This window comes from Leptodactylus fuscus, chromosome 7 (genome assembly GCF_031893055.1).
Source record: "Leptodactylus fuscus isolate aLepFus1 chromosome 7, aLepFus1.hap2, whole genome shotgun sequence".
Classification (NCBI taxonomy): domain Eukaryota; kingdom Metazoa; phylum Chordata; class Amphibia; order Anura; family Leptodactylidae; genus Leptodactylus; species Leptodactylus fuscus.
The window spans coordinates 24390107-24413567 of NC_134271.1; the positions used below are offsets into that span (position 1 = coordinate 24390107).

A 23461-nucleotide genomic window follows, 5' to 3' on the forward strand; every position below is an offset into this window, starting at 1 on the left:
TGAATCTGGGGGCAGAGATGGAGGGGACATGAATCGGGGGCAGAGATGGAGGAGGGACATGAATCTGGGGGCAGAGATGGAGGGGACATGAATCGGGGGCAGAGATGGAGGGGACATGAATCTGGGGGCAGATGAAGGGTGTATATGAAACTGGGGGAGAGATAGAGGGGGGACATATAATTTACAGGTGACTGTAGGAGGATTATACTGTGTGCGGGCACATGAAAAATTAACGAGTGGGCGGAGACAACACAAAAGTGGGCGGGGCACATTTTGTCCCTCTTTCCGTTCTTCAAAAGTTGGGAGGTATGCCTATGGCAACTATGCAGCTGTCTCCCATAGCAACCAATTAGCATCCAGCTCATGTTACAAAATGAAAGCAGTGATTTGATAGGTTGCTACCTGCCCACCACCCCAGGTATGCCGCATCAGGCCCCTCCCTCCCGCTGAGGAGCCAGCACACATCCGGGCATTCCCCGCTACCCCATGACGTCACGACAATCCCGGCGCTCCGTCACGGCAGTGGCGCAGTTGCCATGAATACCGCCGGTGCGGGAGAGGGGGGGAGGAGGTTCCGGAAGTGACGTCAGGTCCCGCCCCGGTGCGGACGTGCCGCTGCGCCGGGATCACGGAAAGAAGGAGCGAGAGAGTAGGCGGCATGGAGCCTCCGAGAGGTGAGAGGAGGGCTGGCGGTGCAGGGCGGGCATGTATGCGGGACCCCCGGGCTGGCAGAGGCTGGGGAGGAGCAGGGCCGGCCTGGAGGACAGCTGTGCATGATGTCACCGGTGACAGCCCCACTGCAGCCAGCGCTGGACATGACAGGCTGCCCCATCTCCCGTGCACAGTCCTCTGCCCTCTGCTGTCACACTATCAATCATGGATGTGAGATAGATGGAGCAGCAGGCTGGAAACAGTCAGCAGCGACCGCCGGGCTCACCGGGTTTGGGCCATGCTGAAATAAGATTTATTTTTTCTGAAAAAGTATATGGCGGTTTTATGGTCTGGTCACATGGTGCAAATTTGGGATACGTCAGGTTAACCGTTCCCGGAATCCTTTATTTTACAATTTTTTGGAAATCTTGAGATCCGTGTCTTGTTCTAATAGAGATCTGGCACCTAGTAGTGGACCGAGCCTTGTCTGCGATGGGACCGGTCACTAAAGGGTGCAACCAATGTGAAGATTCACAACCTGCGCCCTGTTCTTGGTGTAAGCCGGGGCCACATCACCTCTTGTATCAACCCTGACATGTCTGTTTAGTCAATTCTTGCATCCCCAATGTAATAACAATTCTGGAGCATCTTTTCTTGGAACGCTACGTTGTGTCATCCTCCTTGTTATATTGACAACTAGATGTTACCATCCTCCCTGTCACTGGTGTGTCCCTGCACAGGCTGAACTGTCAGTACTGAATGGACAGAGACACCCCCGACTGATAGCACCCAGCTGTCAACTTATTATTCATGTCTATGAGGAACGGCGCAACGTAGAGACTAAAGAGATCTTGTAACTGTTATTATAGAAATAATACTATTGAGAACGAAACCAGACGGGTCCACCTTAAAGGGGTTTTAAGGATTATTAAAAGGGGCCACTCTTTTTTTTCTTTTAGAAACAGCAAAAGTCTGGTCATTGGTTCGCAATCACACATTGCCTAAAAACATAAAAATTGTGATCTTTTTGTAAAGGGGCTTATTTGGAGAAGGAGAGAAGCTGAGCTCTGTGATATATAGGGTTATAGGATAGAGGAGAGAAGCTGAGCTCTGTGATTATATAGGGTTATATGATAGAGGGAGAGAAGCTGAGCTCTGTGATATATAGGGTTATAGGATAGAGGAGAGAAGCTGAGCTCTGTGATATATATAGGGTTATAGGATAGAGGGAGAGAAGCTGAGCTCTGTGATATATAGGGTTATAGGATAGAGGAGAGAAGCTGAGCTCTGTGATATATATAGGGTTATAGGATAGAGGAGAGAAGCTGAGCTCTGTGATATATAGGGTTATAGGATAGAGGAGAGAAGCTGAGCTCTGTGATATATAGGGTTATAGGATAGAGGAGAGAAGCTGAGCTCTGTGATATATAGGGTTATATGATAGAGGAGAGAAGCTGAGCTCTGATATATAGGGTTATAGGATAGAGGAGAGAAGCTGAGCTCTGTGATTTATAGGGTTATATGATAGAGGAGAGAAGCTGAGCTCTGTGATATATAGGGTTATATGATAGAGGAGAGAAGCTGACCTGTGGGATATATATAGATTTATAGGATTTCTGAGTGTAAAGCAGAGGTAATCCTGGCAGGTCTCCTTATTGAGTATTCTCTGTGTTAGTTTGTACTCAGGAGATCTGTCAGTCACTTTATGTGCGGGGTGATCAGGGCTCTCACTGTCTTTCCTAGGAGTCCTGTCAGGATTTTGTCTAATTTTTACTTCGCTTCTCTCCCTCTATTATATTCTCAGGGCATCAGAAATCATTTGACCTGTTTCCTTTGAAGGGTTTCTTTGGGAACTCCAGGGTTTTGTGGGTGAGGAACCCAGGGGTTCCAGAAATTTGGGTGACAATCAATGTGATCCTTGCAGCACCCCCGCTGACTGCTTTCCTAGCTCTGCCTTCTACATAGCGATATATTCGCCGGATTATGTGGCAATTCATAACTTGGCAGATTTCACTTTCAGGAACTTCGGGCACCTCGGTCACAGGCAGACGGGAGCTAGAGAGGAAATTTCTGTGCTTCATTATAATGTTGGTTCCTGTAATATTACCCGTGTCTCGCCACCGTACAACCACAACGTGTCACCGCGGCCTTTGGCTTACCACAGATAGAACGGTTGTGAATCTCATTATTAGCGTTGCAGGTTTTTTTATGCTTTATTTCTTTATAGAAATTCTTGTGCCTCTAAGGGTTCTTACGAAACTTCCTGACAATGTAAGTACAGACTTCTTTCCTGAGGTGTGTGTAGACTGGGGCGGTGGTGGCAGCTTTACTGGTGCTGGAAGGGATGCTTCTCCATAAGGGCGTGAGATGACGAAATTACAGGGACACGTTGAGATCTGCGCAGGTACTGGCATGTAGGACTTGGGAGCCCTTCACGTTACGTTCTCTTGTATTGTACTAAGGTGGCAGCCTGTCCTCTGTTCTGTCAGAGAGATCCTGCTTGTGGTATGAAATATTTGGCGACGTACATTTCCCAGATCTCGTAGTACCACATTCCTCCTGACATGCTGAAGTGCAGGGTAACGTCGAAAATTGTAGATTACCTGCCAGGTGGTTTTGCCTTTGTTTTGTTGGGGAATTGCATAAGTAACAACTCCGTGATATAATGTTGATTTTAGAATCTCCTTCTGGTAACTCCAGGGGTCGTCCTTATTTCCTGCAGGGTTTCCGATTGTCCTGATACTGTCAGCAGAATACAGGCTGCTGGCTGTCCTAAAACAGGTTGTGTCTGCCAATGGGTCATCAAGTATTGCTTAGTTGTCCCCTATACATAAGATAGGGGGTAACATTTAGAACGGTGGTTATCTGACGTCTCAGACCCCCCAACTGATCAGGGGAATGGTGGGCTTTTGTTCCCCCTTTCTGAATGTTGCAGTGGGCGGGCAATACACTCTTCTCTATTCATTTTAGTGGGAGATAGCCATACAGAGTTGTACTCCCGCACTCTCTGGCACTTCCATTGAAATGGACAAATGTCCTTAGTTCTCAAGATCAGTAGGGGTCTGAGAAGTTGGACCCCCATCGAGCCCCTATCCCCCACCTGATGGCAGTTCTTGTGTTCTGTGGCGGATAAGCCGGCCTCAGAGGAGACTGACAATGGCTTGTACTGAGAATATACATTGGGGTATCTCTCACAAATAGTATCGCCTTGGTAGGCAGAGGGGAGGGGGCTGCTACCAGACATCTGTAGTAATGGCTAGAGATGAGCGAACACTGTTCGGATCAGCCGATCTAAACAGCACGAATGGAAGCACCTGTGACGCCGGCCAGCAGCCGGCAAAGTGTACGTGCCAGGTGCTTCCATTCATTTCTATGGGTGCGTGCTGTTCGGATCGGCTGATCTGAACAGTGTTTGCTCATCTCTAGTAATGGCTTATCCTACCAAGAACAAAGTGACCAGGCGCTTCAGTTGGATACTACAGGGTGGGCCATAAGTACGGATGCACCCAGATAAAATGGAAGTGGTTGCTGATATCACCGTTTGTGGGAGGGGGGAAACATTTGAGGCTGGGTGACGCCCATGGCCGCCATTTTGGATTCAACTTTACTTTTTTCAATGGGAATGGAGTCATGTGACACATCAAACACATGGAGAATTGCACAAGAAAAACAATGGTGTGCTCATTTTTAACATAGCTTTATTCATTATCGTTGTATCCTGTATCTGTTGTTTCTGGTGCCCCACATCCTGGATCTTCACGGAGTACACCATAGCCTTCAAATGGTCCCAAAGATAGAAGTCCAATGGAGTGAGATCCGGAGACCTCGGGTGTATCCATATTTGGGTTTATCTATACTTATGGCCCACCCTGTACTTCATGTATAGCTTATTGGGAAAGGCTGTGATATACATTGTCTGGTCAACCGGTACCGCTGAAATTACAGGGCTGATCGAAGTAAATCTAATGGGTATTGTACAAAGCGGTTTTTTGGTTTTCTTTTCGTACAACCAAGACTGGAAATAAAAACCATACATAGAGCATGCTGCATTTGTTGCAAAGAACCAAAAAATACATCAAAGGAAAAAAATAAATTAAAAATATACTGTTTGCAGTATACTTATTTCCCTATTGTGTTGAAGAGCTTTGCTGTTTCTCCCCTAGGTGCATATCCATTCTTAAGAGTGATTATTACCTTCAGGGTCTCATCCACAATTCAGCTAGATTGCAGCAAGTTATCTAAGAGAGCCTGCACATGGAGTTTACGCTTGCTCATTCTGAACGTAAAACTCGTTCAGAGTGAGCGGTGTAAAAAACAGATCCCATTGACTTGAATGGGTGCCGGCATGCGCGCGTATCACATTGAAAGCAATAGGTAAAAAAGCCTCCCATTGATTTCAATGGGGAGAGCGCGTATGCCGCCACCCATTCAAGTCAATGGGATCTGATTTTTACACCGCTCACTCTGAACGAGTTTTACGTTCAGAATGAGCGAGCGTATACTCCGCGTGCAGGCTCCCTAACAGCGGGAAACCCTTTGAGACCCCTGCCCATGTGGCTCATAATTCCCTGTTGCCTACATAAAGGAGGGAATTATTTATTTATGTATTTTTTTTAATACCGGCGTTTTCCTCCTCGAGATGCTTCTAAGTTATTAAGACAGTCCGGCGTCTTAAAAATTCTGGCACATTTTGTGAGGTACCATGTGCCAAAATTTTAATCTACGCCAGTCGGAAACTGGTAGAAATTTCAGGTATAACTCGTGCTATAATAAAGGGGTTGTCCAGGCAAAACCAAAAAAATAAAAAAATCATACCCTCCTTTTCCGGTGCTCTGATATCGCCCAGCAAAGTCCGGTCTTCCCGTTCCGTTGTTGTTTTTTAGCTAAAGTCCCCGCTGTACGTGCTGGAGAGCAGCTTCACTTTGAGAAGACACTGAAGCAGCAGAACCGGACCGTATTGGAGGACCCTGAAACATCGGGGACAAGTGACTATGATATTCCACCCCCTACCTCCCCCGGCCAATGTTTTTTATTTTTCGCCTGGACAACCTGTCTAAATCCGTTGGGATGAGGCATCGTTGTCATAAGGAGGTCGGAAAGTGGAAAAAGTGACGCATTTTGGCACAAATGGCCGTGTACTATATACCTTAGGGGGTTTTTTTTGTTTGTTTTTTCAAAAAAAACGCCACTATTTTACTAAAAGCAAAAAAATTAAAAATAGTGAAAGCTCTGTTAGGGCTCGTTCAAACGGGGCAGATTCTGATGCCGAATCTACCTCTACCTTATGTAGACCACTAGCTTACTTTTTTCCGTGAGCGGTATGTTCTGGGTGACAGAAAAAAGCACTTTCTTCATGTGGATTCCGCGGCTGAATCAGCCCCGGCGTCCGCCTCACGACTGCACCCCCTAGCTAGGCCCATTCATTTGGGCCAACTCAGGAGCGGGAAGCTGCGACAGTCATGGCAGGCGTATTTTGGTCCTATTCTTCCCGCATGAAAATCAGGACCAAAATACATGGTCCTGTGCCCCGTGTGAACTAGTCCTTAAGCTGGAGGAGTCATGTTTATATAGTTGGATGACTCGTCATTGCCTCTTTCCGAGCCTCCTGGCTCTCACTTTCTGGCGCTGCTCGGGCCTGCCGTATCCTCTTTTCTTTAATTACAGTTGCGTAAACAGATTATGTGAGACTTTATTACAATCAAATTAGTACGACGGGAGATTAGTCCTGTAGTACGGCCTCGCCCAGATCGCTCAGGAGGCCGCACGTGCCCATCCTCCTTCCTTATCAAGTAGTTTGGGGTCGTGTACATCACTAAAGATGTGCGATCATACGGAGAAGACATAGGAAATGACTGACTACATAGGACATCCTGTTATGACTCTTCATGACATTGTAAAGCTGTGTGACATTTCTTTTATAGGGAACGTGTCACGGAGAAGAGGGGAAGCTTTGTCCTCATCCCCCTTCCGGGATCCGTGCTGCTATTTCTAAAGAAAAGACAAAACCTTGTATAGATAAAAGTGGACCCGTCCTCGCACAAACCACAGATTTGTCTCGCCAGCGTCTTAGTACTGTCACCTGCGTCTTCCAGAATCCGCCGTCTGGGCCTCATAATTGGTTTTTTAATATTTCATGAGCTGGATTGTAAATTTCAGTCGGTGTTGCCAGTGCAGGATAGAGGTTCACAATAAGCGGGGCCTTAGGCTAAGGATATACGGCATATACACTCACCGGCCACTTTATTAGGTACACCATGCTAGTAACGGGTTGGACCCCCTTTTGCCTTCAGAACTGCCTCAATTCTTCGTGGCATAGATTCAACAAGGTGCTGGAAGCATTCCTCAGAGATTTTGGTCCATATTGACATGATGGCATCACACAGTTGCCGCAGATTTGTCGGCTGCACATCCATGATGCGAATCTCCCGTTCCACCACATCCCAAAGATGCTCTATTGGATTGAGATCTGGTGACTGTGGAGGCCATTGGAGTACAGTGAACTCATTGTCATGTTCAAGAAACCAGTCTGAGATGATTCCAGCTTTATGACATGGCATTGCATTATCCTGCTGAAAGTAGCCATTAGATGTTGGGTACATTGTGGTCATAAAGGGATGGACATGGTCAGCAACAATACTCAGGTAGGCTTTGGCGTTGCAACGATGCTCAATTGGTACCAAGGGGCCCAAAGAGTGCCAGGAAAATATTCCCCACACCATGACACCACCACCACCAGCCTGAACCGTTGATACAAGGCAGGATGGATCCATGCTTTCATGTTGTCGACGCCAAATTCTGACCCTACCATCCGAATGTCGCAGCAGAAATCGAGACTCATCAGACCAGGCAACGTTTTTCCAATCTTCAATTGTCCAATTTCGATGAGCTTGTGCAAATTGTAGCCTCAGTTTCCTGTTCTTAGCTGAAAGGAGTGGCACCCGGTGTGGTCTTCTGCTGCTGTAGCCCATCTGCCTCAAAGTTCGACGTACTGTGCGGCGTTCAGAGATGCTCTTCTGGCTACCTTGGTTGTAACGGGTGGCTATTTGAGTCACTGTTGCCTTTCTATCAGCTCGAACCAGTCTGGCCATTCTCCTCTGACCTCTGGCATCAACAACGCATTTCCGCCCACAGAACTGCCGCTCACTGGATGTTTTTTCTTTTTCGGACCATTCTCTGTAAACCCTAGAGATGGTTGTGCGTGAAAATCCCAGTAGATCAGCAGTTTCTGAAATACTCAGACCAGCCCTTCTGGCACCAACAACCATGCCACGTTCAAAGGCACTCAAATCACCTTTCTTCCCCATACTGATGCTCGGTTTGAACTGCAGGAGATTGTCTTGACCATGTCTACATGCCTAAATGCACTGAGTTGCCGCCATGTGATTGGCTGATTAGAAATTAAGTGTTAACGAGCAGTTGGACAGGTGTACCTAATAAAGTGGCCGGTGAGTGTATATTCCTTTACCCAGAAGCTATAATTCACTTTGCATGCAGCCATTTTCATTGGGAGCGCCCCAATCCTTTCATCCACATGTGCCGGCCACAAGAGCAATGTGTTCCTGTTGATGCCACAATATCCAAAGTCTGTCTGGTTTCGTGCGACACAGTGCCACACTTGGCCACAGGTTGTGTGTGGTATTGCAACTCGACCCCATTTACTTCAATGGAGGTCAAGCACACAACTATGAGCAAAGTGTCAAACTAGAGTGGGATCGCCATGTGAAATTATAACTTTACGCTCATTTGCAAATCCCTAAAATTTCCCTAATATTATTCTCAGTATTAGCTTGTTACCTAGCACCTAACGCTGATTGTTTCAGTCTTGGGGCCCTGTCAGTAGCCTTGACCTGGGGCCCCTCTTAGCTGTGTAAGCCAGGGAGATGTGCACACAGAGCAGCAGGTCTCGGGTAGAAGCAAAACTGATTGACAATCGAGGCCGTGGTCCCCAAGTAGGATGTTATGAGGATCAGGGGCCCATTCTTACAGGAGGCGTGGCTAAGCACAAACCAGGATCTTTGCCTTATAAAGGACTAGGAATAACTGGGAACATTTGTAAGCAAGTGAGCAGGGTGAACATAATCCAAACTCGTAGATAAAAAGGGCTCTCGGTTATTAGGTCTTATTCTGGTTTTTCTTAATTTATTTTAAAACTGTTTTGCTTGTTTGTCATCCACAGAACTCCTTTGGGTATTGAGTCTTTAAATGTATTGGTACTTTGTGGTTGCTTTATGAACCCATTACCTTTTTGACGTTTGCATCGGACTATTGGCGAGACATGTGCATATGTGAGTGAGGTTTTTGCGTAGCCCAAATTCTGTAGTGGTGGCAGGATGTATTTGGGGTGCGTCTATGTTGGGGTGCAATTTACACTCAGTTTGCAGAGTGCAAAACTGAGTGGAGTGAATTGACCCCAAACAGCCGCACCCATGTCATGTGTGAGAACGGTCCGTACAAGAGGGGGAACTTTAATTTCAATTTTTTTTCTTTGTGATCTTGAATTTCTGTATATTGATTATGGCAGAACTCAAGCTATAAATGTGACCGAGAATTAAAAAAATCAAACGGAGGCTTTGTGTGAGCATACTATTCTGGAATAAAAGCAAGGGGTCCCAAATGATGTGCCCACTACTCTGGTGTGGGCCCAGGACTGTATGTTCTTATGAAAGTGCTCACTATTCTTCTGGTTGTTTGTCATGGCGCTTCACGCTTTTTTCTCTGCCACCCTACCGCCCTGGCTAAATATCCCTATATTGACATTTCTCACCATATTACAAATATAGAGAGCTATGTGATGGACGGTGAGGAGATAAGGTCTGGAGAATTCAGTTTCGGCTCATTTGATGGGTTTGTTTTTCCGAGAGATAAGCAGCCCTATAAACTTATGACAGCCGCTTATCTCCCATATTGAACCAGCATGTATGGCGATTCAGCAGGTGCATGTTTATGGGTATACCATACCTAAGGCCTCGTTCAAACGGGGCACGGGAGCACGTATTTTGGTTCTGATTCTGATTATCAGAATAGGGTGTTGACGTGAGGTGGAGGCCGGAGCTGACTCAGCCGCGGAATCCGCCTGAAGAAAGGGCAGCTCGCTTCTTTTTTCCGTGAGCCGGAACATACCGCTCATGGTAAGAAGGAAGCTAGCGGTCTACATAGACCTCTATTGTGAGGGGGCGGATTCTGAGGTGGATTCGGCGTCAAAATCCGCCCCCTCTTGCCCCGTGTGAACCAGCCCTTAGAGCTTATAGAGTCAGTTATGTGATCAGAGGGCTCATGGTGTCCAGATAAGATGGTGATCCATCTGCAGGGTCTTCCTGGACAGCTTTAGACCTAAATACAATGGGGTCTAATAAAATTGGGGGTAACCTGGTTATCAGATTGGATGAGAAAAGGATAACAAAAAGGTAATCCTGGTCCTTAACTAGTGAGGCAGTGGTACGCCACCTACGGCTTTGATGGAAACCTCAGATAACTCATTTGAGCTTTGATTTTCCTGAAAGATAAGCGGCACCAGAAATCACAGGCGGCCACTTATCTCCCCTATTGAAAAAATGTCTATGTATGGGGATTCACAAAGGTCATAAGGGAGTCAGATGACTTGTCAGGTGACACATGGTGTCCAGATAAGACCTAATGCAATATTAGAGATAAAATAACCCGGAAGTCACATGAGACTCAGCCCAAGAAATGGTTAAAGTCTGTAGAAAGTGACGGGGCTGGGCATTTTGCCTATTTACACCCGCTACGCCAGGCAAAGATCAAACTGTCAATATTGATTTGAAAGTCAATAGTCCAGACATAGCAGGGACGGAGAGCGCAACGCAGGAGGGATGAGAGGCCGCGGCAGGTACTGGGGGTAGCACGGGGTAGGACTAGAGACATCGGGTTATATATCAGGGGCTTTCTGGCTGCATAGGAGCATTTTGGGGTTGTGTTCGTTGCGACCCTCACAATATTTGACTGTCTTAGTGCGGTGATATTGAGCAGACTGTAGGACTGTCTTAGTATCTCTGGTATTCATGGCTACTCTCAAAACCAGAACGTTAGGGTTTGACAATAACTAAACCCTGTGTCTCCTCCATGTCTCACGCTGAGGTATGTGGTGGTGTTTTCGCAACCGAGCTGCTGTGGCCGTTCCCTGTGTATACCCATGACATAGAGAAAAGGTGGTGGTTAATGGGGATACACAAGGAACGGCCAAAACCCCTTTGTACGGGAAGGAAAATCAGGTGACCGCGGACCATGACACAGTCAGGGCACAACAATGAGGGGAAGGTATCAAGCCCAGGGCGCCAAAATTCTGGCATCAAAAAATCGCAGAATAGTGTTTCAGAACCATCTGCGTCCGAAACAACATGGACCCCATTAAAGTCTACGGGGTTCACGGGTTTCCTTAGGTAATCGCTTTTTTTTTATGCGGATAGGTTTCCGTTCACAGGGTTCCCAAGCCGACTCCCCAAACACAGCTGTGAACAGGCCTTGAGATTTTTGCAATATTTTACATTTTCACGTTGCAAAGTAAGTGTTAACCCCCTTTGAGTAGATGGGCTCCAGATTTATCAAACGTCACTTTTTAAATAAAAAGTCACAAAAATTGTCAGGGTGTATAGAAAGCAGAGTAACCTTCCAAGATGGAGTGTTGTTAAATCTGACACATTTAGTAAATTACATTCCAGCAAAAAACGGCTTCAAAATTTCCCTCCATCTCCCCTACCCCCAAATGTGCGGACCCCGCAAACAACCTCCCATGTCTCAGCACCGTGTGCAGAAAGAGGATCATTTTTTTTGGGCTGGAGCTTTACAGATAAATCTGGATTCTTACTCGCAAGTGCAAAGTTCCAGAAAGCAGGTTATATAACGGGAACCGTAAACGGGACAGATGTTCTGCGTCCTGTAGACTCTGCCGCTCTTTGGCAAGCACAGGGTTAATTGCGTCTTCAAGGAATGATTACGTTTGGGGTGGATTTGCATTGTTGCTTTGTTCAGACCGTGAATGTCAGACTGTAGCCGTAATCTCTATGTAAATAATCTCTAAGTTTCTGCCGTCTGAAGGGGAAACCTGATTGATGTTATAGCGGGAATGTCTTGGCTCAGGCCGGCGTCCGAAAAATTCATTTCAGGGGACTCCATCTGTCTGTATGTACCAATATGAACATCACAAAGACGGAGGATCCTCTATGAGCACAGTTAAAAGCTACCGAGTAAGACGTTATTCACACTGTACATTTTGGGGCATGCCCCTGGAATTGCTCTGGGTTCAAAGGGGGGCAGAAAAACATCAAAATGAGCTGAAAATGGATTTTCCCATCCTTATCTCCTCACCGTCCATGGGAGCCACGGGATGTAACGGTACGGCACGCATTGGTAGATTTTACACACTTTATGGGTTGGATGTTTTTTTTTCCAAGGAATGCGCAAAATGTAAAAGGGGAGTGTGACCAGAGGCCAACAAAGGCCCCTTTTTTTGGTGGATACCAGAAAATTGTCCACGGTTGATTTGAAGGCCGAACAAAACTTCCCCATGGACAAGACATGATCACTACGGGATCCAGGGACTAGTCCTGAACCCACGAGGTGATTGATTTTTTATTTTTTTTTTTATTTTTATGTAGATTGTGAGCCCCATATAGGGATCACAATGTACATTTGTTTTCTTCCTATCGGTATGTCTTTTGTAGAAGGGGAGGAAATCCACGCAACCACGGGGAGAACATACAAACTCCTTGCAGATGTTGTTCCTGGCAGGATTCGAACCCAGGACTCCAAGGCTGCAGTGCTAACCACTGAGCCACTGTGTTGCCACTCTACGAGATGATTGCTGTGGGGGCTTTCTTCAGAGAGGGTGTCCATGGTCAATGGGTAGGTGTATGTCTATAGACTCCAGCACCTGTGTGAAGACACTGCCCAACCCAGAAATATCTTACGGGTAGAGATGACCGAACACTGGCACCTGGCTCGTAGACTTTGCCGGCTTCCATTCATTTCTATGTGAGCGTGCTGTTCGGAATGGCTGTTCCGAACAGTGCTCGCTCATCTCTACTTACGGGGCCTTCTCTACTCTACCCAAACAGATCATGTCTGGGAAAAGCATGACAAATTTTATCGTGCTCTGTCCTTTTTCCCCCACTCCCCACAGAGATCAGCTGTAATAAAGTGTATGGGCACCCTAAGATGTATTACGGCCCCGTACACACGGGAAACGGATTTTGGCCCCGAGAGTGACGCAGGTTCCCGAAATGCGCCTGCCACGACTGTCGCAACTTCTGACAATAGGCTCAAATGAATGGGCCTAGTCCGGAGGGTGCTGCCGCGAGGCAGATGCCGGGACTGAATCAGCTGCGGAGTCCGCCTGAAGAAAGGGCAGCTCGCTCACAGAAAAAAGTAAACTGGCGGTCTCCATTGTGAGGGGCGGATTATGACGTGGATTCAGCACCATAATCCGCCCCCTCTTGCCCCTTGTGAACGGGGACTAGAAATAAGGGCATTGCCTAGAAAAGAAACCTCATCATGACGGATCATGTGGAGAATCAGATAGTTTAGGAACAACCATAAGCTAAGAGATTTCTTAAGTCTAAGAACCTGGGGGTTAACTGAGAAAGCCGAGGCCGAGCAGAAGAGATTCTTAGTAAATCAGAGAAGGCTGGAGCTGCTTGTTGAGGATGTGGCAGACCGCAGGCGGCTGTGGTGGTTTCTGAAGTGTGATGGGACCTCCGATAAGCTTTGTGGAGATTAGAAAAGAGACGAAAGCCATTATAAGAGCCAAAGTAATAATACATGAGGCTGGGCGAGGGACAAAGGGGCTTGTGCGGCAGGTGCTGCGGCTATAGAAGTAAGCTGAGGAGGGGATAGGAATGGACGCTGGTGGATGCTGATGTGAGTGGGAACAGAGGCCGCTTGTTATATGGCCGCGGCAGAGGACTCGACTGTACATTCACTATTGTTCTGGGCAAGGCCTGGGGCGGCAGGAGAAGCCTGAGCCCAATACTCAGATTGGAAGCCAGACGTATAGTCACATACAGTAATGAAAGGCCATATTGTAGGCCCGCCGCTCCTCTGGTGTTTGCTGTGGTGATGTCATGTCTAACTAGCGTAATAGTAAATCGGTACTGTAACGTTTAACCATTAACATGCCGGGATAGACGCATACATATCCAATAAAGCTCCTTATAAGACCTCGTACGTTGTGCTTATATCCCTATTGTGAAGTGTCCGTCTACAGAGTAGGGGTCCATTCTAATAACAGGTGTGGACCTCTCTTAAAGGCAGCCATATTGCTTGTTGTCCATATTTAGCGTTACGATATCCATAATAGTAATTCTCCATTTTTCTCCCACATTTACCATAGCGCTTCTTCTTTTTTTTCCCCTACAGACAGTAAAGGCAGGCCGCGGTGACATAGTGCTTGCTGCTCACCATGCCGGGGATTGTCGTGTTCCGCCGGCGCTGGTCTGTGGGCAGCGATGATTTGGTCTTGCCGGGAATCTTCCTCTTTGTACTACACAGCACATGGTGAGTAAGAAGGTTTAGCGTGGAGCCCTGATCATCTGTACTACTTGTATAGACTATCCTGGTAATCTGAGCTTTATTCTGGATGGATAGAGCTTTTCCTAAGAAGATAAAAGTTCGCATTTCCGTTTTTTCTAAAGAGGCGCGCAAGGTAATAAGATCTCAGAACTTAAGCTGGCCAAAGACAGGAAGATTTGACCATGATATAATGAGCATGAAGGAAAAAAAAATATCTTTGGGTTCTTTGGCATCAATTTTTTTTTTTTTTTCTTTCATATTGTTGACTTATCCTAAGATACGTCAGGAGTATGAAAAATCACTTTGGGGCGATAACCCCTTTATAGAGGTCCTATCATGTCCTCTGACACCAGCGGTATTATATACTGCTAGAAAGCTGACAGTATGCTGAATTCAGCTTTGCTGGTGTGTCCTAAGGGGTCGTTCACACGGGGCAAGAAGCGGTGGATTTTGACCTCAAAATCTGCCCCCCTCCAGTAGAGGTCTATATAGACCTTTTTTGCATGTGTTCACGCTCGCACAAAAAAGAAGCGAGCTGCCCTTTCTTCAGGTGGATTTTGCAGCTGATCAATTCGCGGCGTCCGCCTTGTGACAGCACCCTCCAGTCTAGGCCCATTCATTTAGGCCTACTCCGGAGCGGAAAGCTGTGGCAGGCGCATCTTGGTCCTATTCTGACGCGGCTTCCCGCCCAAAATCAGGACCAAAATACGCAGTCATTAGCCTTATGTGAACTAGTCCTAGGATATCCGTCCACTTCGGCACCAATATTCCTCCACCACCCTGCTCGCCACTTCCCTACCACTGCCATTCCATCTTCTTACCTAGTCCCTGCTGCTTTCCACTACCTAGTCGCAGCTCAGCCTTTCTCTATATCAGTAAGATGGATGATGCTTATTATATATATATATATTTTTTTTTTTTTAACTCTTTGCTAAAAAATTGTTTACCCCACCGGAAGACACTTTGTCTTGCAACTTGAATGTGACCGTGCTGAAGATCTATGTAAAGTGGGTGGCCAGGAGGGAAAACCTGTTACTGCCCTTTCATTCTATGGGGTCAGATCCCCACCAACCAGTAAGGGCTCGTTCATATCTGCGCCCGGTCTCCATTCATGCAGGTTTTCGTTTCCTGCACAAAACTGAGCAGGAGATGGAAACCTGCAGGACTTTTTCAAACCCATTCATTTGAATGGGTTTGAAAGATGTCCGGCCGTGAGCACCGGTGAGTGTTTTATGCTCTCCGCCGCGAAACAGTTTTTTAAAATCGGACACAGAGTCGTTAATGAGATCAGCCTATTTTTTCACTCTTGTCTCCTTAAGTATAAAAAGGTCTTTAAGGACTTTTATAGAGGGTTCAATCTTCTATTTGGATCATGAATTTTTCCTTTTTTGTTTGCTTTGCCAGCAGCTTCTTGGCATTGAGCTCTTTGCTTATCTCACAATAACCTGTATACTTTTCATTGAGGACGTTTAATCTGTAATGACTTTGAGACAAGCTTATGTTACTGAATGAAAATGACTTGTGATGTGTGACTTGTGTCCGCCATGTCCTTACAAATATTTGGCTTTTGTTTCCCTCAGGTTTGTGATCCTATCTGTGGTTCTCTTTGGACTGACCTATAATCCACATGAAACTTGTTCGCTGAACCTGGTGGATCATGGGCGTGGGTATCTGGGAATTCTGCTGAGCTGTATGATCGCCGAGGTGGCCATCATCTGGTTGAGTATGAGAGGAGGAATCCTATACACTGAACCTAGAGACTCCATGCAGTATGTGCTATACGTCCGGCTTGGTGAGTAAGATTTACAGGCAAGCTTTCCTTTTGGCATATATAATGCGGAAACATTTTGTCTATTGACTCTGTCTTCCATCCCTTCTAGCAATTCTGGTAATTGAGTTTATTTATGCCATCGTGGGTATTGTCTGGCTCGCTCAGTATTACACATCCTGCAATGACGTCACCGCAAAGAATGTTACCCTGGGTAAGTGGAGTCAAGTTTTTGCAATGGCGGACATACTTACCTATATATCTATTATATTTACATATTATGCCCCTATTGTGTTTGTATAGGGATGGTGGTATGTAACTGGGTGGTCATACTCAGCGTCTGCATTACTGTTCTCTGTGTGTTTGATCCAACGGGAAGAACCTTTGTGAAATTGCGCGCGACAAAGAGAAGACAAAGGAACTTGCGCACTTACAACTTGCGGTAAATGAAGTTCCCTTCTTACCCTTCGTACCCCGTCTTATATTTCACTTGCTACAGCCTCACCCCTTTTTCTCTCTTCTTGCATGGTCTCAGCCACCGTCTGGAGGAAGGTCAGGCCAGCAGCTGGACCCGCCGCTTGAAAGTCTTCCTATGCTGCACCCGCACAAAGGACTCTCAGTCTGTAAGTATGCGGACAGAGGTGTAACTTGAAGATCCTGGGCCGCTATGCGATATCTGTAATGGGCCCTCTATCTACCTTGTGCCATTTAGAATAGTGGTATATTTTCTGGGACAGAGGGCCTTTTGGGGTCACAGACCAGAGCTCAGTAGTGACTGCTCTCTGTAAACCTCACTATAGGTAAACCTCTTTATATGGATACACTGACATTTCTTTATATAGTGCAGCATGGGGATGTTCTTTTTTTTTTTTCCCCCAGCTATAATTCCTATAGTCCATACACAAAGATTAGCAAATAAGAAGGTAGGATTTCTTCGTGATGCATCCACTTCATTAAAAAATGTAGTGGCGCTTTCCCAAAATACCACTAAAGCAGATTTACCAAAGCTGTCTAATATTTTGATTTTTGACTAATATTAAAGGGATTCTGTCATTAAAATGCAATTTTTTTCTGGGTACCACGTGGGAATAGCCTTAAGAAAGGCTATTCTTCTCCTACCTTTAGATGTCTTCTCCGGATCGCCATTCGGTATAAATCACGGTTTTCGTCGGTATGCAAATGAGTTCTCTTATGGCACTGGGGGCGTCCCCAATGCTGTGAGAGAACTCTCCAGCGCCGCCTCCATCTTCTTCAGTAACGGCCTCTCTTCGCTTCTTCTTCCGGCACTGGCTTCAAACTTCTAGTCCTCGGGCAGATGACTGCGCATGCCTGCCGACCACAAGAAAACAATACTTACAATACTGTGTAAGCGGCCATTTTCTTGTGGCCAGCAGGCATGCGCAGTCAGCTAAAGGTCTAAAAGTTTGAACCCAGCGCCTGAAGTAGATGGAGGCGGCGCAGGAGAGTTCTCTTGCAGCATTGGGGACACCCCCAGTGCCGTAAGAGAACTCCTTTGCATACCGACGAAAAACGTGATTTATACCGAACGGCGACCCGTAGAAGACATCTAAAGGTAGGAGAAGAACAGCCTTTCTTAAGACTATTCCGACATGGTACCCAGAAAAAATAGCATTTTAATGATATAATCCCTTTAAACGGCTCCAGATTTAGCACAATGGCCAATGCGGAATGATAACTCGGGATCGGTATCCTAAGGTTAAGTCCTCTGCATCATTTGCCTATAAAACTCCTTTAATATATTCTACTTCGTGATATTCAGATGACACTAGGCCGATCACATGACTGCCCCCTTAGTGCAGACTTCATATCCAATTTGTCATTGTCACCTTTCCAGGCCAGCGACCAATTGGCAGCCTTTTCGTTCTCAATTTGAATGAATTGTGACCTAGATCTTGACATACAACCAGCTATTCTGCTGATGTCCATGGAGGGCTTTACTTTGTGAGCATTTTGGCAGGCATTGCAGTGTTAGCATTGGACAGTATAAAGAGGAATTCCCAGGTTTGACTTAGTCATAGCTGAATTTGGATATTAGCGTTGCTGATAGAGGAGATGTGTGCGGCTGCTTCATTATTTCTTGTAATCTGTTACAATTACAGAAGGTTATGAGACATTACTGGCAAAACTGGCTCTTATAGACCTCCAGGGAACTTCTACTATACCCAGAAAGCCAAACACTCCATCTCTTCTCCTAGACTAAATTCTGAAAGCTGAAGGCTGAGATATACTGTGTACAGTAGCTAATGTGATCCTCTTAGAAAATGCTGAAAATGTCAGCTTTTTCCCCAGAAGGATAATGCTCACCCCCACCCAAGGTTATACTTAACTGATCCCTATCATTCTGAAGATCCGCTGTCTTCATAAGAGTCACTCCACCATCATGGCTGCCAGTATTGGGTCGTGCAGGTGCAGAGACTTATTTCCAGTACAGATTCCAGGCCGGGTTAAAGACCACCAAAGCTTCATGGTCCTAAAGAAAACATTTCAGTTTCTTCTCCTATTTTTATTTTAGTAAGTGTGAGTGAGTTTATGGACAATGGGTTGCTGCCATTACTCTTGTTAATAGGGTATGTCCCTGTTTAAAAAGGACCTTTCATGGTTTGGGGCACAGGCAGCTCTATATACTGTTGGAAAGCCGACAGTGCTCTGAATTCATAGGGAATGCAAGCGGTTACCAAAATTGACACGTTAGGAGTAGAGATGAGCGAGTACTGTTCGGATCAGCCGATCCAAACAGCACGCTCCATAGAAATGAATGGATGCACCTGGTACTTCCGCTTTGACGGCGGCCGGCTGCTTAACCCCCCGCGTGCCGGCTACGTCCATTCATTTCTATGCGAGCGTGCTGTTCGGATCGGCTTATCCGAACTGTACTCGCTCATCTCTAGTTAGGAGAGGTGTTTGCTTAATTGTATATATACAAGATACACAAGGTATTTCTCGCACGCTGGATGTAGAAATTAGAGATGAGCGAGTACTATTCGAAACTCCCGTTTCGAATAGCACGCACCCATAGGAATGAATGGACGCAGCCGGCACGCAGGGGGTTAAGCGTCCGGCCACCGGCAAACTCTGCGTTCCGGCCGCTTCCATTCATTCCTGTGAGTGCGTGCTATTTTGAATAGTACTCGCTCATCTCTAGTAGAAATGCTCTATGTTATAGCAGGTAACATACCCATAATAGTACTCCTCTATGCATGCCTCATCTAACGTGTGCTTTCTTTTTCAGGATGCATATTCAGAAATTGCCTATTTATTTGCTGAATTTTTTCGAGACCTGGATATTGTACCATCCGACATCATCGCTGGGTTAGTTCTGCTGCGCCAAAGGCAGAGGGCAAAGCGAAATGCCGTGCTGGATGAGGTAAGCTCTCAAGTGCTGTGGTGACCTGCACCGCTTATTATGGAGATAAATGGTTGACAGAAAAGAAAAAAAAAACGTGACCAGGATACAGGATCCTGACTTTGAAGTGTCCCCTCACCACCTGGTCACCGTTTACACATTGGGGATGAGATCACTGTTCTCCATGTTCCATGACCGTGGGAGTACAGAAAATGCCAGTGAGGTCGTTCCTGGAATTTCCTGTACAAGGCCATGCTCGTGTGTGATGAAATGGAGGCCTCTGCAGTAAAAACCCAGCCAAAAGCAGTAGGGCTCTATTCACACTTATGTCCAGGGTACACTCTATGCAGCTATCACAGGTTTACAGAGGACAAATTACGTTTTTCCAACTGTTCAGGCATTTCCCTTTCGAAGCAGTTTTAGGAATGTTTTTGTATGTCTGCACAGGACTGTGACTAAAAATCTGCAATGTCCACTGTGTATACCTTTTATGTGGTCAAGGCTCTCTTAGGCTCCACCCATCAGCTCTTCTGACTGATTTCAGGGACCGCGGGGGCCTCGGCGGTTCATGTGGTGTTGTGACGCATAGACGCAAGTATCACAATGCTGTGTGACCCATGTGAACGCTGAAGCCCTGTCACAGGCCTCAGTGGTCCCTGACGTCAATCAGAAGACCCAAGGACAGGGAGTTGAGCCAGAGTCCAGGAGAGGTGAGTAACAATTTGTTTAATATTTGGTCACCTCCCTTGGGCTTCAGCTCATTATACTCTGGAGTCTGAAGACACATAAAGACTTTAGTGAAGAGTATAATGGCAGTTTCGGTCCCAACGAAACGGCCAGGCGAACCTCGAAATACAAATCTATAAGCCCCAACTAAAGGAGGAATACGGCCCCCATTATCCACTGCAGTGCTTATATATGTCCTCCGGCACCCAGCAGCTCCTGCAGTTGTCCAGTATGTCTCAATCACGAGACCCCTGGCCTGGGAGGAAGCCACATCATGCAAGCTTTCAGAACTGTATACACGATCAGGTAGGCAGTGTCAGTGAGCAGTCGGCAAGCGATTACGTTTGGTTTTATGCAATCCTATTACCCAATGCAGAAGCCATGTTTGTTTGAGGAAATTGCAGAATGGATTTTTCTCCTAAAGAAGTTTTTTTTTGGTTATGGCTGAGCAGATACTATTGTACTTGATATCTAGGTCTATTATATAGCCATGCGATAAAATCAGTGAATATCATACTGAGATACACTGAACTACTTAAGGCCTTAAAGGGGTATTCCCATCACGCTTGTTCACCAACCTGCAGGCTGTGTGCTCTCTTCAATTCCTGGTATTCTCAGCTCATTGGTGGGCAGGGTTTCACTTGCTCTGCTATCTGTTATGTTTGCAGTCAGTAATGAGGGATTGGTTGTAAATTAATTACCACAGTATGAAGCTGATGTAGAAGCTTATGTAGAAGAGCTGGATTTGAGTCAGTTTGTAAAGTATACAGAGGTACCGGATTCCCTATCTCAGCCCTTATCAGCCAAATTCAATTAAAACGACTGATAAGTGGGAGAGCAGGAGATAAGAGCTCAGAAATCCTGGAGCTCTCACCTCCCCCCTCCCTTATCTGAGGAGCTCCGTTGCTTGTCTGTGGCAGAGACATACACAGCTCAGAGCTGCTCCCAGCACTCAGCCCCCCCCCCATGGGAAGTGAGCAGATAAGCCCAGTAGCCATAGAAACGGTGTCAACAATGAAGTGAATAAATTAAGATAGCGGCCAAACAAAGCAGTTTTGATAAAGCAATGTATTTAGAAAAAGTCTTATCCACATAAACTAGCAGTATAGATAGGATGCTTGTGATGGAACAACCCCTTTAATATACAGAAAAACCATTTTCCTTGTATCTGTATTTTTAACTCCTCCAAAATATAATTTAGCCGTAATCAAGTTATTTTATCTCCAGAAATACAATGTGTCCTAACTTTCTCCATATTCTGTTTCCAGGCCAATAATGATATATTGGCTTTCTTGTCTGGTATGCCAGTCACTAGGAAAACCAAATATCTGGACCTGAAAAATACAGTGAGTAGTGATACATCTCCATCTCTTTGTACAGTTATTGCTTGTCCTGTATCACATCTGCTCACCATGTCTTATTTACTCACTACAGCAAGAGATGCAGCGGTACAAGGAGGTCTGTTACTACATGCTGTTTGCCCTGGCGGCATATGGCTGGCCCATGTACCTCATCCGGAAACCAACATGTGGCATCTGCCGATTGGCGGGCGCTTGCTCGTGAGTTGTCTCTAGCTTTATCTTTTATTCGGTTTAGCTGTTTCTATGCTGCCCATACACTAAGGGGATGTTCACACTTGTTATGCCAAGCCCTACTGAAATACAGGAACGTCCTATTTGGTATCCATGTGATACAGATTCTAAATGTTGCCTGCCTAGGAGTCATTGTCTGTGTGCACTGTGTGTATATTGCTATACTGTACATATTCACCTACACAGCTTGGCCTTTACTGTCTAACTTGTTTTCCCTCCTTTTGGTTTGACTTCTTTAGCAGCTGCTGTTGTCTCTGCTCTTCTCGTCCTCGCTTCGCCCCTGGAGTTACCATCGAGGAGGATAACTGCTGTGGCTGTAACGCAATTGCAATAAAGCGTCACTTCCTGGATGAGAACATGAACATGGTGGACATTGTGTACACTTCATGTCATGATGCGGTTAGTTTTCTTTCCTGCTCCGTCTCATGTTCCTTTGTACAGTCACTTAGTCAACACATCAGCCATATTGAAGAGCAGTTTTAGTTATCAGTAGGGTTGAGCCAATTTTGAGATTTCAGGATTGATTTTAAAATCCGATTTCCGATCGTTTTCCATCCGAACCCAATGCCGATCCTAATGCGTCAATGGGATTTTTTAATGATCGAAAATCGAATTTTAAAAATGATCCTATTCACTTCACATAGAGTCTAAAAATTGAAGGCTTCGATTTTTGTACTCCACGCTGTGTAGTGATTAAAATATCCGCCGCCTACTTAATCCCCACTGCTGTCCGGTTACCTGCACAGAACTGCTGCCGCTCCCCGGAGCTCCGGGCTGTTTTCTGTCCTCTCCTCGCTCATTCATATGCTGGCAGAGCTCCATATGCGCCCCCGCCTCCCTAGGCTAGTGTTACTGATGCTGGGAGCAGGCGGGGCTTGTTGTGGCTTAGGAGAGTGTGGGCAGGAACAACGGCCTGGAGCTCCGGGGAGTGGCAGCGGTTCTGTGCAGGTAACTAGGGTTGAGCGATCGGGATCGGAATTCCATTCCCGATCTTTTTTTTTTTTTAGGCGGGATCGGAACCCGATTGTGAAATTTACTCGATTGACGATCGGTATCCGATCTTTTCTAGTTATCAGTCAATAAGGAGGTTTCTAAGTTGGAGATGTCCCCATTATTTTTATTAGTATGGGTCACTGGGCTTTAGGGAGTGAGACCCCTGTGCCTTATGTAAACTAAGCCTGCTGTTGAGGTTTAGTAATGGCATGTAATAAAAAAAACTAAATATATAATTTATTGCAAGTTAGGCCTACACATTATGATAAAATCCTGAAGCATAAACAAAATAAATTAATGGTATAAGATGTATTTACACCACAAAACATTTTGATGCACACAGAATAGAGTATGAGTTACTGTGAGTATTACAGTCCAAGTTACTGAAGATCAGCTTCTATTTACTTGAATTGGAGCTAAGTTGCAGTACCTCAGTTTGAACACTACACAGAGAACAGCACTGTCTACTTCCTGTCGCATTCTCTGTCTACCATCTGCTGTGATCAGCTGATTGATGGTTGTGTTGGGCATCAGACCAATGCCAATCTGATATATTTTACTTGGAAATCCTCTTTATAGGCTAAAACATGTTCCATATTAAGACATAAATTATTTGTATAGCAGATTGATAAGACAATGGAGGATTTCTTTATGAAGGACAACTGGGTCCAAAGTCAAGCTTGGGGTTGTAGATTGACCCTTAAGTACAATCATGGTTTCTATCATAGTGATATGTCTATGGTAGTGGTATATGATGGACACCATGATAGTACTTACCTTAAAGGTTAAGCCCATGTTGTGTTGAAGCAGTAGTGGCAAACTGTGTGGGCCAAGAATATCCAA

The 23461-nt window shown here is 45.8% G+C and overlaps 1 protein-coding gene across 1 annotated transcript in view; it reads left to right on the forward strand.

Annotated features, from left to right (window-relative positions):
- The first annotated feature begins 529 nt into the window (after positions 1-529).
- The window catches only part of DAGLA (diacylglycerol lipase alpha), a 31481-nt gene continuing 8549 nt past the window's right edge, over positions 530-23461 (forward strand). Inside the window, exons 1-10 of the mRNA XM_075281363.1 lie at positions 530-674; positions 14023-14160; positions 15756-15967; positions 16056-16157; positions 16247-16385; positions 16479-16566; positions 19194-19328; positions 21302-21379; positions 21468-21592; positions 21865-22024. Of these exons, the coding sequence (XP_075137464.1) occupies positions 14066-14160; positions 15756-15967; positions 16056-16157; positions 16247-16385; positions 16479-16566; positions 19194-19328; positions 21302-21379; positions 21468-21592; positions 21865-22024 (1134 nt within the window). The 5' untranslated portion in view covers positions 530-674; positions 14023-14065. The remainder of the gene's footprint in view (positions 675-14022; positions 14161-15755; positions 15968-16055; positions 16158-16246; positions 16386-16478; positions 16567-19193; positions 19329-21301; positions 21380-21467; positions 21593-21864; positions 22025-23461) is intronic.